Source organism: Paroedura picta, chromosome 8 (assembly GCF_049243985.1).
Source record: "Paroedura picta isolate Pp20150507F chromosome 8, Ppicta_v3.0, whole genome shotgun sequence".
In the NCBI taxonomy this organism is placed as follows: domain Eukaryota; kingdom Metazoa; phylum Chordata; class Lepidosauria; order Squamata; family Gekkonidae; genus Paroedura; species Paroedura picta.
Window position 1 is genome coordinate 102,743,557 of NC_135376.1, and position 16,021 is coordinate 102,759,577.

Below are 16,021 nucleotides of genomic sequence, written 5' to 3' on the forward strand. Positions count from 1 at the left end.
TTTTCAGTTTCGCTACCATTTAGCTACATTGGCGGTCGTGCAGAATGGCTCCAAGTATTACTGAACCTGGAACTGGCAATCCTATATACAGATGCAGGTTGACCAATTTTTATCAACTGTTTTGTCTTTTTTGAAACTTTATAGTAACACTTGCTCTGAATCAGGCCTCCATTGTTGCCATGGTGACGGCCATTCCATAGTGATGTCACCACCAGTCCAAGTCTGGCTTCCACTCCATGGTTGCTGGGCAGCGCGCAAACGTCTAGTCCAAACTGTGGACATGGCTTTGACGCATGTCTTCCTCGTGATCCTTTGGGAGACCTTTCTGATGGGGTTTGGAGAAGCTGAACTTCCTGGCCCGAGGGACGGGGTAAGGGCTAAGGCAGGAGGTGTGGGCTGGTGGATCACCTGCAGGTTGGCCAGTCCTGGGCAGGAATTTCAGGGGTGGGGCTTGAGGCGGGAAGGGATCTCAGTGGGATGGGGATGCCCTGGAGTCCACTCTTCAAGGAGCCATTGGCCAGGGATGACCACTTTTTACACGGTTCGAGTAAGTCTTTCTCTGCATCTAACACCCCGATGACCCAATGGCCTTGGACAGAACCAGTCTTAGAAACACCATCCTGATCTTGCATCCTCACATAGAAGCCGGTGTTGCGGGATAGTTTGCCATGGCCAAAGTCAAACCATGGTCAACATCAGCCAGTAGGGAAGGCATCGAAACAGGGGAACCCTTGCGAACGATCCCTGGGTGTATCCACAGCTCTGTCAAAGGGGCAGTCAAGATAAAGTTCCAATTCTCCCAGACCCACAAGCATATCATCCAGAAAAAGGGTAGTTCTGAGAATCACCCCACCAAGAAATGCAGAAGGGAAAGCATTTAGCCTGGCCCCGATAAAAGTCCTCTGTCAGGGAAAGTCAGTTGATGAAAATAAGGCAAAAGGCCACAATACCAAGAAGCAGCCTCTGGGATGCCTCCAAACCCACCAGATGCCTCCAGGGCTCTGTCTAAAGTGAGCAGAAATGTCCTCAGAGGAAGAAATTGTGTGTGTGTGTGTTGGGGGGGCATTTTGTCCAAATTCTCTCCCCCCCCCACTCACACACACTCACTGACTTTGGTCCTCATTTCTCAAGACAACTCTTGTATTTACCCTCCTGCAGGCAGACAGGCAGCAGATTCCAGGGGATAGTTGGGGGTCAAAACATCTAGGAATTCTGGCTCCAGCCGCCTTTCTTGTGACCCTTGTCTTCTTTATCAAGGTGAGAAATTTATTTAAAAACCTTCTTTTGATTCATTAGGCCAAAGGACACTGTTTTCTCCTGCTAGTGAAGGTTTAGTGCCCCATTCATAGCCTCTGTTGACGGATGTTCGACTCAGCTAGTCTTTGTCCCACTTCAACCCCTCAGTGAACTTGTCTCTTCCTTCAGAAGTAGGAATGAATGCACGGGAATGCCTCTGAGCATGTGCAGAGTGATTTCCCCACCCTCATCAGGCAACTTCAGTGGAGTACCACTGAGCAGAGCACCTTTCAAGGTCCACAGGAAGGCATAAAAGGAGGGTGGCTCCACAGCTTCTGTGGATGGTCAGGTCTCAGGAGATGGTCCAGGAGACTGCTGTGCTACAAGGGCTTTCTCTTGACCGTGCCTTTTAATATCCGTGTGGAACAGTGTAGAAAGCATTATCCAGGGAGATGGAGCAATGGGCCATCAGTATACTGATTGGTCTCCAGTCGTGGAGATATGATGGACATGCCAACCTGGTGTCCGGATTCCACAAGGCCAGGACAAGGGTGACCAATGTGAGACCTAGCTCCAATAGGACTTGCATACTGTGGGCTGGGAACAAAGCAGAGGTGGGCATCAGTATCTATCTCTGTTTTAGCACCCAGGGAACACCAATCCCCATCTCCCAGGTGTTCATGTCAAGGGTTCACGACTTTCAAAGCCATGAGTCAAGACAGCCCTAAGCTCCCTGAGGTAGACCCTGAGGTAGACTGCCACCAACCCTGAGTCTGCCCCAAGAACTACGGGGTCCAGAGGCAACTCCTACGTCTATCTTGGAGCAAAGCAAGGTGTCTCCACTCAATCCAGGGAGTGAGACCCCCCCAAACCAAAGCACAGGTAGCTCTCACCAAGAAGGCCCTGGGTGGCTAGTGGGGATGTCGTCCTGCGGAGGACCTGAGCTTGAGGTCTGATACCAACAAAGTATTTTGTTTCCAGGATGGTCGAACCACAAAGGTAAAAAAGAGGTAAGATAAAGAAACTACCCAATTTTATGGACAGTCTCACATCAGAACAAGGCCCATGGTGGGGATAGCAAGATTTCTCTCCCCCCCCCCCCCACTACATGAATTCTGGCATTCTTCAATATGTTGGTGATGCACGTGGCCTTTCCCCAGCTGAAGCTTTCCCACCAACTTGTTTCTGGGCAAAGCTGCAGTGGGTGTGATCACACCCGTCCTTCTAATATTACTGAGACCGGACGACTGTAACGTTCTCCACATGGAGCCTCCCCCCCCCCCCCCCGAAGATGGCCTGGAAACTTCAATGGATGCCATGTACATCAATACACGGGGCTGTATGTTTCCACAGTCCCTGCTGGAGTTCCGTTAATGTTGGCAGCTCCCAGCTCGCTGCCGGGATACCTCGAAGCCCTTGGTGTTGACCTCGGAGGTTGAGGTTGCAGTTCCAGGTCCTTCTCAGAGGTGCCCCTATGCATGAGGACAGAGAGGCCGGTGTGATCCCCTTCTGGGTTTTCCTCTATTACGTTTTCACTCTTTAGGAAGGATATATTTCTCAATACGTTTGTGTGAGTTTCTCAGTCTGGTAACTGGATGCTGGTCTCTCTAGGAAGGAAGGAACTTTCATGACTCTAAGCTTTAGCTTGTTGAGAAAAGGTTTATTGAACTGTTCAGCAGAAAGGATTAGAAATAAGTTCATAGGTCTTGGTATAGGCTGTTACTTCATATGAGGTGTGTAAATCACACCTGCTTCACTAAGAACCATACATGAGCATTCAGATTCAGCTGTTCATACTGTCAGAGACTTGCGGTCTGGACTGGAGGTCTAGTTGGGTGTTGCTGAAGATTGCTTTATGTTTTCAATTGTTTTTACTCGAGAATGGCTTTTATCCCCTTCTTCATGTTGTAACCCAGCTTGTTCTTCTGCTTACACAGACACAAATGCAAACATGCAATCTTATGTATTTGTAGTTTTGTCTTTTGATAACTTCGAGGAATCTGCGGCTTATAATTAGGGTATTATGTATGGATTGACTCAATTTTTATTGTCATTTCTCTGGACCTTTTTATCAGTATTCTTGCAAGTTGCCTGGTGGGTCCTTGTGGAATAGATAATTACCAAATAATAATAATAATAATAATAATAATAATAATAATAGATAGATAGATAGATAATAGATAATACAGGCAGTTCCCTTGCACAACATATCTTCAGCTGGGACATTCAAGCCACTTCTCTCCCTTGGGAAAGACTATAAATGGGTCAGGCCATAGCTCAGTGGAAGAGCAGCTGCTTGGCATGCAGAAGGCCACAGGCTCAGTCCCTGCTCTCTTCCCTGAAAGAACCCGGCAGGAGGTGACCCTGGAGAACCGCTGCCAGTCTGACCTGACCATATTAACCTCAATAGACCGTTGGTCTGATGACTTGGAAGAAGGGAGCATGCATAAGATGACCTGAATTCATCAGCCCAAGCCTCAGCTGCTGCTCAGAGGACCCTGTGGAGTGATCTTTCTCACAAATTTCCCTCTCTCCTCTTGTGAAACAGGACTGTGCTCAACGTTCACCAGCCAAAATGAGATGCCGAGCCTGGTAAGTCTTGCCGTGGGCAGCAGCTCCTGCTCCCTCCAGTATGAGGGGCTTCCATCAGGTGATGGCGTGCACCTCGCAAGGGATGGAAAAAGTATTTTGGGGAGAACCCTTGCACACCTGGTGAAGAGGGCTTTAAACTAGATCCAGGGAACTACTAACTTAAAAGGAAGTTCAAAAACCAAAACCATGAGGCACACAAGGAATGGATTATGATGTTTCCACACTAATGCACAGAATATGGGAAACAAGCAGGAAGAACTAGTAGGTGGCTATGACCTAATAGGAATCACAGAAACTTGGTAGGATAATTCTCACAATTGGAATACTAGAATCGAGGGGTACAATCTATTCAGAAGGGACAGACAAGAAAAGAAGGGGGGAAGTGTAGCAATATATGTTAAGAATCTTTATAGTTATGAAGAAATACAGGTACCTGAGCATGAAGATTCAGTTGAGTCTATTTGGGTAAATATAAAAGGAGTAGGAAATGAGAGTGGTATTATTGTGGGGGTCTGCTATAGACCTCCAAGCCAGTCAGAGGACTTGAATGAGATACGGCTAGAACAAATTACACAATTTTCAAAGAGGGGGGAAACAGTGATCACGGGTGACTTCAATTCCCCTATATCTATTAGAAGACCAACTCTGCTAAAAATACATATTCCGTCTTGCCAACAGCTTCATTTCCCAGAAAGTAGAGAGGGGAACCAGGGGCTCTGCTATTAGACTTCACTTTCATTAAAAGGGAAGAACTGGTAGATGAGGTAGAAGTAGTGGGTAGCAGTGACCATGTGCTTTTGGAATCTTCAATTGTGGGAAAGAGAAAACCTTAACGTAGCTGAACGCGTAGACTGGACTTCAGGAAAGCAAATGTTAACAGACTTAAAGGCATGTTGGGTAGAGTTCTGTGCTCAGAAAGACTTAAAGAGTTGGGAGTCCAAGAGGGCTGGGAGTTTCTTAAAAATGAAATAGTGAAGGTTCAATCACAAACAATTCCCTTGGGAAGGAAAGATGGAAGGAGCCCAAGGAAGCCAAGTTGGTTCCATAAACAGCTGTCAAAGGATTTGAGGAATAAACAAGAGACATTTAGGAAATGGAAGGAAGGCCTTATTACCAAGGATGAGTATAAACAAATAACCAACAATTGTAGGGACAGTGTTAGAAAAGCTAAAGCTCAATATGAGCTTAGGCTAGCAAGAAGTTCTAAACATAGCAAAAAAGGCTTTTTTAGTTATATATTTAGTTATATATAGAAAAAGAGTGGGGATTCCGTAGGACCCCTGCGAGGACAAGAAAGTGAAATTATAACAGATGATGGAGGGAGGGTTGAACTGCTTAACTCCTATTACTCCTCAGTCTTCTCTTGTGAGGGAAATAGTGCTCAATGTGGAAAAAATGTAACACAACACGGGGGACGGGAAGGGTGGCCTAGGATCACTGTTGGAACGGTCCACAAACACCTAGTTTGTTTAAATGAAACAAAGTCTTCTGGGCTAGATGAACTGCATCCAAGGGTACTAAAAGAACTTGCAGATGTCATCTCTGAACCTCTGTCCATTATTTTTGACGCTTCTTGGAGAACAGGTGAGGTGTGAGATGATTGGAGGCAGTCAAATGCTGTCCCCATCTTCAAGAAAGGGAAAAAAGAGGATCCAAGTAACTATTGACCTGTCAGCTTGATAATCTGCAGCTGGCAACATGAGTGTGGACTTCTGATCTGGCAAGCCGGGTTTGAATCTGCGCTCCCCCACATGCAGCCAGCTGGGTGACCTTGGGCTCGCCACAGCACTGAGAAAACTGCTCTGACCAAGCAGTGATATCAGGGCTCTCTCATTCTCACCTACCCCACAGGGTGTCTGTTGTAGGGAGAGGCAAAGGAAGGCAATTGTAAGTCGCTTTGAGACTCTTTCGGGTGGAGAAAAGCGGCTTATAAGAACCAACTCTTCTTGGATGACGGTTTAGAGGGGATACTTATTAGATTTGCAGATGATACTAAACTGGGAGGGGTAGCAAACACAACTGAAGACAGAATCAGAATACAGGATGATCTTGTTAGGCTCAAGAAGTGGGTAAAGGTAAAGGTATCCCCTGCGCAAGCACCGAGTCATGTCTGACCCTTGGGGTGACGCCCTCCAGCGTTTTCATGGCACTCAATACGGGGTGGTTTGCCAGTGCCTTCCCCAGTCATTACCGTTTACCCCCCAGCAAGCTGGGTACTCATTTTACCCACCTCGGAAGGATGGAAGGCTGAGTCCACCTTGAGCCGGCTGCTGGGATCGAACTCCCAGCCTCATGGCCAAAGCTTTCAGATGGCTGCCTTACCACTCTGCGCCACAAGAGGCTCCAAGAAGTGGGCTAAACTGAATAAAATGAAGTTCAATAGGGACAAAAGCAAAGTTCTGCATTTCAGTGTGTTTGGCCTACCATCGGATTGTTAGCCTGGCGACACGCACAACAGCCTGGCTGAGTTGCTAGCAGTGCAGCACTGGGGGCTCCTGGGGATGCCGGGCCTGAAACGCCAGTCAGGGGGAAAAGACTTCAGCTGTGCTCTGTGATGAGAGGCCAGACAGCCAAGTCAGTCTAGGGCAGGGGTCTCCAGCCGTTTGGAGCCTGCAGGTTCCTGTAACCTACTGAGAAGGGGATGGTGAAGACCCCCCCAACAGGGACACCATGGTAGGGAACTGCACCAGGCAGCTGATGTGCAGCGATGGCTTGAGGCTGATGGCATCACGATTCTCTGTGCCACTTTCGGTTCTTAACGCATCGGCACATCAAAGAAAGGCCTGACGTACCTACTGCTAAAACTTGCCTTTTTTGCTTTTTATTCTTTAAAGGACTTTCCTCTGCAGAAAAAAGACCCCCTTCCCGGACGAAGAGGTAACGTCTCCATGTCGTAACACCCAAGTTCTGCTTAGACCCGCTGATTTCCGTTGTTTCAAGTTACACCTGTACTCCTTCATATTGTCAACAGCGATGCCAGCACGATTGCCTTGCAGGATCAGGCCAGGGGGTGATCCGGCCTGACTCTCTTTCTCTCTCTCTGGGGCTCTGAAATTCTTGAAGGACAAGTTGTTTTTCCTTGCCCTCCCCTCCAGTCATCAGAGCTGTTCTCTCCCTGAACTTGTTCGCTCCCATTTGTGCCTCTCCTGTTGCATCCTCACCTGTGCAGGAGTCCGCAGGAGGGCTTCTTTCCCTCTATGGGGTGCAGAGGATGGGCTACGGCAGTCGCTTGTCTCTTAGGACGAGTCAGGTGGGATTCTGTGCCTTCTCCGCTGCAAAGTCTGCAGGCCAGTAATACCCCCCTAAACCACCTTCTCGGAGTATTCAAGGCAATGCTGCCACTCCCACCGTGCTTGGGCATGCAGCTGGCCCCTGCCCCATCACGGACCACAGAGACGGTTTGGGCTTTCACATCATCACCCTCTCTCCCTGCCTGCCAAGACACCGCTGTGGGGAAGCCCAGCAGCTGCCCACAATCTCGTGGGCATGCTTTGGGCTGCTCCGCTGGCACACACAGAGCATGGAAAGAGGGCACTGAGGACGGGTGTGTGGGAAGAGGCCTGCACAGATATCCACAGGAGAAATGGTAAATCAGCAACAGCACAGAGATCCCCAGCACTGTGAAACTTCAGGCAACTTAGGGATTCTGACAGTGTGGTGGGCACTGGGCACATCAAAGAAAGGTACAGCATGGCTGCTGCGGCTGACTGTCATTCATGCTGTGTGTTGATGTGGTGGCTGATGCCAGAGCAACATTCTGGAACAATTGCCAGTAAATCAAAAGCCTTGCTGAGCAAAAGCAAAAGATCTGAAAACTGGCTGCTACGTCCTCCATTTTATAGCACTTGCAGAGAAATCCAGAAGACTGGATTGCCCCTGCAAAGTAGCACTACTGTAGTGAGAGCAGCCAGAAAGCAAGAAACGTATCTTACCGAAGCAGCAAGTTCTCCAACTCCAATGCCCTCTCTTGAGCCTGCCTTTCTCTCTCTTAACCCAGCTTAAGGTGGCTTTGGGCCGCTCGGACTCCAGAGCAGCTCACAGCCGGATCAAGTGGGGCGGGAGGGAGCTGGCCACCTCGTTAGCAGGCCCAGGACAGAGCTCCTTAGCAGGCAGTCAGCAGGCCGGGAGGCCCTCATTAGCAGGCCCAGCCTAGCAGACCAAGAGCCCCTCGTTAACAGGCCCTCCACCACGACCCTTTGCCCAGGGCCCTCTCCCCTTACCTGCTGCTGGCTCCAGGCACTGAGGCAGGTCTGAGAGCAAAGAGGCTAGAGTCCAGGGTCAGAGAGTGAGCCCTGCAGGGGCAGGGCCAATCAGCAAAAGTTGGCTGCACCCTGATTGGCCCTATTCCAACTTGGACAGCCGGATACATCCCACCCCCTAGGCTGTTTCAGAAATATTAAGAGGAACAATGGATAAGGATTAGGCCCTGCTCACTAAAAATTCTTGGTGAGTACCAGGAAAGGTGTTGGCAGGCACGGTGCTTCCTATGGGCATCACACTGAGGATCCCTGCCTTAAAGGGTTCTGGCTTCAGCCCTTCCTCTTTCTGATAAGGATGCCTACTTGATGTCAGGTTCAACCCTGAATTGGCTTGCTGATTTTGAGTTTTTCTTGTCTGTGTGCCTTTGCCCAACTCTGCAGAGTTCTATCATCTGTTTCCGGTGGGGGAAGAAACCTCTAAAAGTGAAATACAAACATCTGGACTCCCTGCTGTTAATGCCTCAGGAGGAACTGGATGAGGTCTTCATGGAGGAGGAGGAGGAGGAGGCGGACCTCCACACCTGGCACAACACAAGGTAGACAAGAAACCTTTTGTGTAGCATCACACCTTGCCTTGGCCTTTAAAATGGCCAGACCCCTCAAACCAGGCCTCTAGCTTGGAAAAGGGGATCTCACAGGCGCAGGCAGGGGCTGAAGAAACCCCCCATGGGGAGCAGACTGTGTTCTCAGCTCTAGTCCCATCTCCTCGTGACAGGCAGGAATGCAGCAGGTGGACCTTCTCCCTGCATGGAGATACTGTCAGAAGGAATTCTGCTTGTTTTGATTCTTATGGCTGCCAAGCCACTCATAAAGGCACAGAGCACTGCCTGTGAAACAGCAGCCCATCTAATCAAGTGTTGGGGTAGTGATGTGCAGGAAGGATAGGTGTGCAGGAAGGATCGAGGGGTCTTAGTAGAACGTGTACTGAACATGAGTCAGCAGTTTGACTTTGTGGCTAAAAAGGCAAATGGGATTTTGGGCTGTATCAACAGAATTATAATGTCCAAAATGATGTTACCACTTTACTCCTTTCGGATTAAACCTCACTTAGAGAACTTTGTTTATTTTGGGGTACCAGAATTGAAGAAGAGGTAGACAAGCTGGAGTGTGTCCATAGGAGGTCAACAAAGATGGTGAGGGGTTTGGAGACCAAGGCGTATAAGGAAAGGTTCAGGGATCTTGGTCTGTTTAGCCTGGAGAGAAGACGACTAAGACATGATACGATAGCCATCTTCAGGTACTTGAAGGGCCGTCACACAGAGGATGGAGCAGAGATGTTTTCTGCTGCCCCAGAGGGTCAAACCAGAACAATTGAGATGAAATTAATTCAAAATAATTTTCAGCTAAACATCCAGAAGACCTTCCTGACAGTTAGAGAGTTCCTCAGTGGAACAGGCTTTCCCGGGAGGGGTGGCATCTGCTTACTTGGAAGTTTTAAAGGATAGGCTAGATAGCCACCTTACAGAAATGCTGCTTCTATCTATTTAGGGGTGTAGTTCGTTTGGTAACAAGATAGTCCATGCACGACATGGGTTCAAGCACTGTGGGCCATTCCGCACTCGTTCAAAATTGCACAATGGTTGCATATTGAAATTGCTACTAATTTGCTGTTATGCACAACGTCATTTACAATCCGCCACACTCCTGAAACTGATCCGCAAAAAGCGCTTCGTTGTAGCGCTTTCAGGGAAATCCCAAAAAGTGGATTCACCCTCCGGAAAGCGCTACACTCTTGCAACCAATCTGCAACACTAGTGGGAAAGATCTGTGCGTTACCATTGTTGCAATTTCTGCAAAGTCCCTCCCCCTGTCTCTCTCCTCTGATCTTCCGGCGAAGCGATCGCCATTTTTTTTTCTCGGAGCGAGCAGAGATCAATGCACCGGCGAGCCTTCGTTTACCCAGCGAGGCTTCCCCGGCTGCAGTCCCTTCCCAGAGCTGTTTTAAGTCACCAAGCACCAAGCACCACAACAGTCCCGTTTGCTGGTTTATTTTCCCTTTATTTTTCACTCTATAAATCGCACCCGTGCGGGGTGTGTGTGTGATATTTTTTCTTCACTCAGGGGGAGCGTGGCAATGATGAAACAGCAGCTCAAACACCACCTGCTAGCTAGATGGGTCTCTCCGTTGCCACGAATCAATGCAGATTCGTTACAACGTATTTTTTTTTAACCTTCCTTAAAGGGAAAGAGGCTTTTCGGGAGCATGATAATGGCCGCCGATTGGCTGCTTGTTTGATTGATGGCCAGGGGCGGGACAAAGCTCGGCAATATCGCTTCCTGGCTAGCGATTTTTGCCGAGACCGGAAACCTGTGGGAAACGAAAGAAACAAAACTGGATTCCACTACAAAGGCAGGTATGCATAAAGACGAATTACACTATTTAAAATGGCGTTTTTTCGTTCTGAAACCAATTTGCTACATCGATCCTGGTGCGGAATGGCCCTGTGTTTAACCAATTGCAGTGGTAGCTACCACTGAAATGATGCTATTTTACTTTGCACAGTGTCTCTCTCGGGACCTCTTTATGCTTGGGTCAAAAGTCTTGCACTAGTGCTTTCCTGCACTAGTGCTTTGCAACAAAGGAGCTTGATGTGCAGCAACCAGCAAGCCTTTGGGTAACAGGTGTGCAATGTTAGATTCAAGTGGATCGCCATGTTGGTCTGAAGTAGCACAATCAAAACAGAGCCCAAGAGCTCCTTTAAGACCAACAAAGATTGATTCAAGGCGTGAGCTTTTGAATGCATGCTTAAAGGTGCTCTTGGCCTCTCTTTTGGTTGTGCAACGTGATAAAGATACCTGTGCTGCAGCGTCCTGCTTCTGCCTTTCAGGCTGTGCTTCCTGGAACCTCCAGAGGAGACCATCCTCTTAGAAGAACTGTAAGTAACACCAAGCGAGTCTGCTGGGGGGAGTGGTTAAGAGCACTGGCTTCTAGTGTGGACAGCTGGGTTTGAATCCCAGCACCTCCACATGATGGGTGACCTTGGGCTAGTCACAGGCCTGATAGTGTGGTTTTCACAGAGAAGTGCTGTCGGAGCTTCCTCAGACCTACCACACAGGATATCTGTTTTTGTGGGGAGAAGAAGGGAAGGCGATCGTGAGCCAGTTTGAGACTCCTTTGGGTACTGAAAAGTGGGGTATGAGAACTAGGGGTCTCTGCCTGACATTGAGGACAGGTTGCGCTGAGCCAGAGGGCCCATGCTAGCCTCCTCTCAGAAGCCAAACAAGGTCACCTCTGCTTAATATTGGGAGGGAGATGCTGTGCAGAGGGAGGTGATGGCTAACCACCTCTGATCGTCACTTGCCTGGAGAGCCCCACAGGGTGGCCAGAAGTTGACTCCACGCCGACAGCCCTTCCCACTACTTCTGCACCCAGATCCGTGACTCACCCAGAATCCATGAGAGCAGGCCACTCTGAGTCTTAAAAACTATCAAAATAAATCCTTTGAGATGTCCCAGTGACATCTACTCCCCACTGTAATACTTAGAAGCACAGAAATGCATTAAAACAGTGCGTGCCCTGAACAAAGGGAATTTTATGCTAAAAGGTTTGCCATTTTCTTTGAATGTGCCCTTTGTATCCACATACTAGGTTGGGAATGCTTTGTGTTGTCCAGGGTTCAGTGTGTGCTTTGCATGGGAAACTTGCATGCCTATACCAGCAGGCCTGGGAAAACATGACAGCTACGTGGTAAACTTGCCCCTTAATCCGAGCAAGAAAGCTCCTCACACTCGCTGTGCTGCTTTCTTCAATAAAGAGATTTTCTTTCACAGCGAGTCTGCTTGTTGAGAGTCTGACAGTACAAAAGGAAATGCTCCCAATACGTTCCCCTGAGGGACCTGAGCTCTGGTGATCAGCATCCATTTAGGATCCCTGGCCTGGTGGACACCCTGCGGTTGTGTCTGTAGACCTAGGCAGGATCTAAAGTTTGCATTGCAATAAGCCCGGATAATAGGGAAATTGCAGTGCTAAAAATAAATCATGAACTGAAATTTCCTTTCTGCCTGTCAACCCCTTTCCAGTAAACACATTGCAGTCAAGAATGCAAGAGCTGGAGTGCTCATTGGCTGGCCACAGAGAAATAAGCGAGATATCCTCGCTGTAAAGGATACAAAAATGTTAGCAGTGTCTGCTATGTGAAGTAACACTCCTGGACTGACCTGGGCTCTCTGTTCTGCTAACCTCCCTCCAGGACACACTTTGCAGTCGAGGATGAGTGGCCAGGATGCTGCCCTGGAGAAGCCCAGGGAGCTGTTTGATAAAGCAAGTAAGCTTGTTGCAACCATTGCTATGTGCAAACAAACCACAGTTATACAACCCCAATGTTTGGTCCATGTTCCTTATTATCCTAACCATGATTTCCCTTTTCTTCCCCCCTTCAGCAAAAGAGAATCAAGACAACCATGAGAGAATGGACAGGCAGCTTAAAGTCCTGTGGGGAGGGGAGGGGGGCCAAGGAGAGGCTGAAGGGAAGGTGGTCAAGAGAAAGGCTGGGAAGGGGAAGGGGAAGGGTGGTAAAGTAAAAAGGCTTAAAGGGGAGGGAGGTCAGGGGGATGCTGGTGAGGGGACGGGGAGTTGTTGAAAGTTTGAATTATAATGTTTGTGGTCTGCTGGGGGTGGGAGTTATACTGTTTTGGGATTGTTGGGGGTGGGAGGGGAGTTTGGCGGTTATATTGCTGTTAATGATTTGGTTAAATAAATTCAAAAAGATATTACTTTTATACAACAGTCTCCTTGCAATCTCTTTTGTTCCAATCTCACCTGCCTACGATTGTTTATATGGGTCCCTTGGCTTAATGTTTCTCTTGCCCAGGGCTGGTCTTTGCCTGGTTTCGGTTGCCATGCTGTGTGAAGGGGTTGGTGGGGTTGGTGGGGTTTGTGTGGGGGGGGTGTTTGGCTCACATTAATTTGAGGTGGATTAGCACTCTCCCTCGCCTCCCTTGCCTCCATGACCGCAACAGCCCTCTCTGCAATGTCCCCAAGTCTGTTCATGGCGCTGACTGTACCCCTAAGGGTATTGCCGCATGACATGAATACCTCCCTGACTAGCCTTCCCTCCTCCCTCCTCAGCCTCCCTCTCCATCTGGCTGCAGTCTTCTTCAAAGCGGAGCCTGGCCTACTCAAAAGCACAAGAGTGCCTCATGTCCTCTCCTCCTTGCTCCAGCAGCCACTGGCCCACATTTATCAACAGGGAAACGTGTCTCTGTCTCCTGCGTTCTCTTTGCACTCTCTCTTCTGCCGAAAGTGTGCCCCTTATGTCCCTTGGGTCTGGATCCGTGGCTCTTGGCTGGCTATCCTCCTCCTCTTCTGGGACCTCCTCAGAGTGTTGTTCTGAAAAAAACGAGAGACAGTGAAAATCAGTTATTTTCAAAGCCAACCTCACATTGAGGCCCCAGGAATTATCCACCCCTATGACTCTGTGTGGTCTGTTTAACATGAAGAACTACATGTTGACCATCCTAATCAATAGGCAAAAGGCTTTCTGGCACACTTGCCTGCTGTTCATCTCCGTGGGTTCTGTGCAGTCCACATGGGTTCTGCAAAGATCGCAGGCCTGCTACGGAGAAATAGCCAGCTCAAAGCAAAACAAGTCTCCCAAGAGTGCTCACCCCTCCGTCTTTCCCTCCGTCCTTTTTTTGCCGCTGCAGGAGAAGGACGCTAGTCAGCTAGCTCTGGTGATTACCTCAAAACTATTTCTTAGGAGAAAAAAAGTTCCAATAAGGAGTTTTAATTCCTTTACTACGATGGCACTTTTTAAGAAGTGCTCATAATGTGGTGCCAAGATGGCACAGACAATCATTCCTCATGTCTGTTGTGTTTAGGTGAGGGCCACTCAACTTCAAACTGTCCCTCATGTAAAAAGCTCACTCCCAAAACCAGGGACGATAGAGCTAGAAGACTTAAAGCAGCGTTATGGGAAGAATCCCTGAGGCCTGCAGGGTTGGAGGCCCCTTCTACTTCTGGGGCTCCCTCAAGCGCTCCTTTGAGGCCTCAAGAAAGGGCTGTTTCTGAACTGGCCAAGAAGAAAAAGAAGAGGGCATTACATATCCACCTTACAGAAATGCTGCTTCTATCCATTTAGGGATGCAGTTAGTTTGGTACCACTGAAATGATGCTATTTTAATTTGCACAGTGTCAAGTTTCCAGATGTGAGCTGGGAGTGGCGGGCTGCCAGGCAGATAGCCCGAAGGGAGGAGAATGCACAAAGTCCGTAAGCTGAAAGTCAGAGCCGAAACAGGCAAGGGCTGCAGGGGGCCCTTAATCCAGATCAGTAGCCCAAAGTCCGAAGCACAGAGAATCCAATGGAAGCAGGAACAGGAGTGCAGGCTCCAGAAGAGGTGACTCCCAGCACAGGGAGCAATTGCCTCCACTCTCCTCTTAAGCTTCACGCTCAGCTAAGCCCAAACGCCTGCCTGACTACACAAGACAATACAATACAAAGCCTTTTATGGCCAGAGGGACCTGAGCTCTGTTGAATCCATTTAGGATCCCTGGCTTGGGGGGAAACTCTGCTGTGGTGTCTGTAGACCTAGGCAGGATCTAAAGTTTGCACTGCCATTAGCCAGGGCACTGCTAGATCTGGACTGCAGGATCCAGTCAGTTTGAAGTGTGACTGACCAAGAGCATGCACTGGAAGGAAGATCCTTTAGTCCAGTGGTCCCCAACCTGCGGGCCGCGGCCCGGTGTCGGGCCGCAAAGGCCATGGCGCCGGGCCGCGGCTCCCTCTCCCCGCCCCCCCCCCACCCCCGCAGTAAAAAACTTCCCAGGCCGCAAGCTTGCGGCCCGGGAAGCTTCTTACTGCGGGAGGGCGAGGAGAGGGAATCAGGGCCGGGCCGCGCCCGTGCTGGCTGTGCCCGTGCGGCCCGATCCGCGGGTGCGGCCCGATCCACGGATGCGGCTCGCGGGCGCAGCCCGATCCACGGGCTCGGCTCGCGGGCGCGGCCTGATCAGCGGGCGCGGCTCGCGGGCGCGACCCGAAACATGGGCGTGGCCCGCACGGGCACGGTCCCTGCGGGCGCGGCCCAATGCCCTGCCGGTCCCCAGCCTAATAAAGGTTGGGGACCACTGCTTTAGTCTATGCGGGTTTTAGATTGGGATTTTCGGGGGGATTGACAGTTCAGTTTTGACTCTTGGATCATCGAGAGCTGGGAGGTTGGCCCCCCTTCCCCTGCTCCCTGCTCAAACTTGAGATCCAGCAAGGTAATTTCAAGCGCTGGGTCTAATTCTCCCACCCCACCTCCATGTGCAGGAAGCTGGGTCACTAAATTCCAGTGGGGACCAGTAGAGGGAGGAAGGAAGGTAGAAAAAAGGAGGGAAGGGAGGGAAGAAGGAAGAGAGAGAGAGAGAGAGAGAGAGAGGGTGGGGGTAGGCGGGTGGAGATGTGCCCAAAAGCTGCCTTGTACCCTAAAGGGTTAGGGGCCCTGGCCTGGGGGGACACCCTGCTGTTGTGTCAGTAGACCTGGCCAGGGCTGAGCTTGAGGGCCGCGGCAGGATCTAAAGTTTGTACTGCAATTAGCCAGGGCACTGCTAGATCCTGCCTGCAGGATCCAGTCAGTTTGAAGTGCGAATGACCAAGAGCACGCACTGGAAGGAAGATCCTTTAATCTCTGCGGGTTTTAGATTGGGGTTTTCAGGGGGATTTTCAGCTCAGTTTTGACTCATGGATCGTCGTACAATAAAGAGCCGATTGAATGCCCTATGTCCTGGCTTCCTTTGAACCCATGACCTAACATCTGCCACAAGAGATCATGGCCCTGGGAAACCTTACATAGCTCCACAGGGCCTGTAGAACAGCTGTTCACGCAGGCCTATGGTTGAAGGCTCCAGTAACACCTGGCCTCAGGCACAGCCTCCTGGAGCTCCCAGGCTTTACTCCCCAGTGAGGACTTCCATATTTGCCGGCGTATAAGACGACCCCCCAACATTTCCACTCAAA

At 49.7% G+C, this 16,021-nt stretch overlaps 1 protein-coding gene across 1 annotated transcript; it reads left to right on the forward strand.

Annotated features, from left to right (window-relative positions):
* Positions 1-243: 243 nt before the first annotated feature.
* Positions 244-10,967, forward strand: LOC143844040 (uncharacterized). Its single transcript, XM_077350994.1, has 6 exons — positions 244-370; positions 1,159-1,257; positions 3,785-3,828; positions 6,663-6,705; positions 8,469-8,623; positions 10,916-10,967. The coding sequence occupies exons 1-6, from the start codon at positions 281-283 to the stop codon at positions 10,965-10,967; spliced, it is 483 nt and encodes a 160-aa protein (XP_077207109.1). The 5' UTR covers positions 244-280.
* Positions 10,968-16,021: the final 5,054 nt, after the last annotated feature.

What these genes read in the sequence shown, in the direction of transcription:
- LOC143844040 (XM_077350994.1), top strand. Translation starts at nt 281, where the DNA reads ATGGCTTTGACGCATGTCTTCCTCGTGATCCTTTGGGAGACCTTTCTG. An exon ending in CCCTTGTCTTCTTTATCAAG is followed by an intron (nt 1,258 to 3,784) that starts GTGAGAAATTTA and finishes CTTGTGAAACAG; the next exon opens with GACTGTGCTCAACGTTCACC. An exon ending in AAAATGAGATGCCGAGCCTG is followed by an intron (nt 3,829 to 6,662) that starts GTAAGTCTTGCC and finishes TATTCTTTAAAG; the next exon opens with GACTTTCCTCTGCAGAAAAA.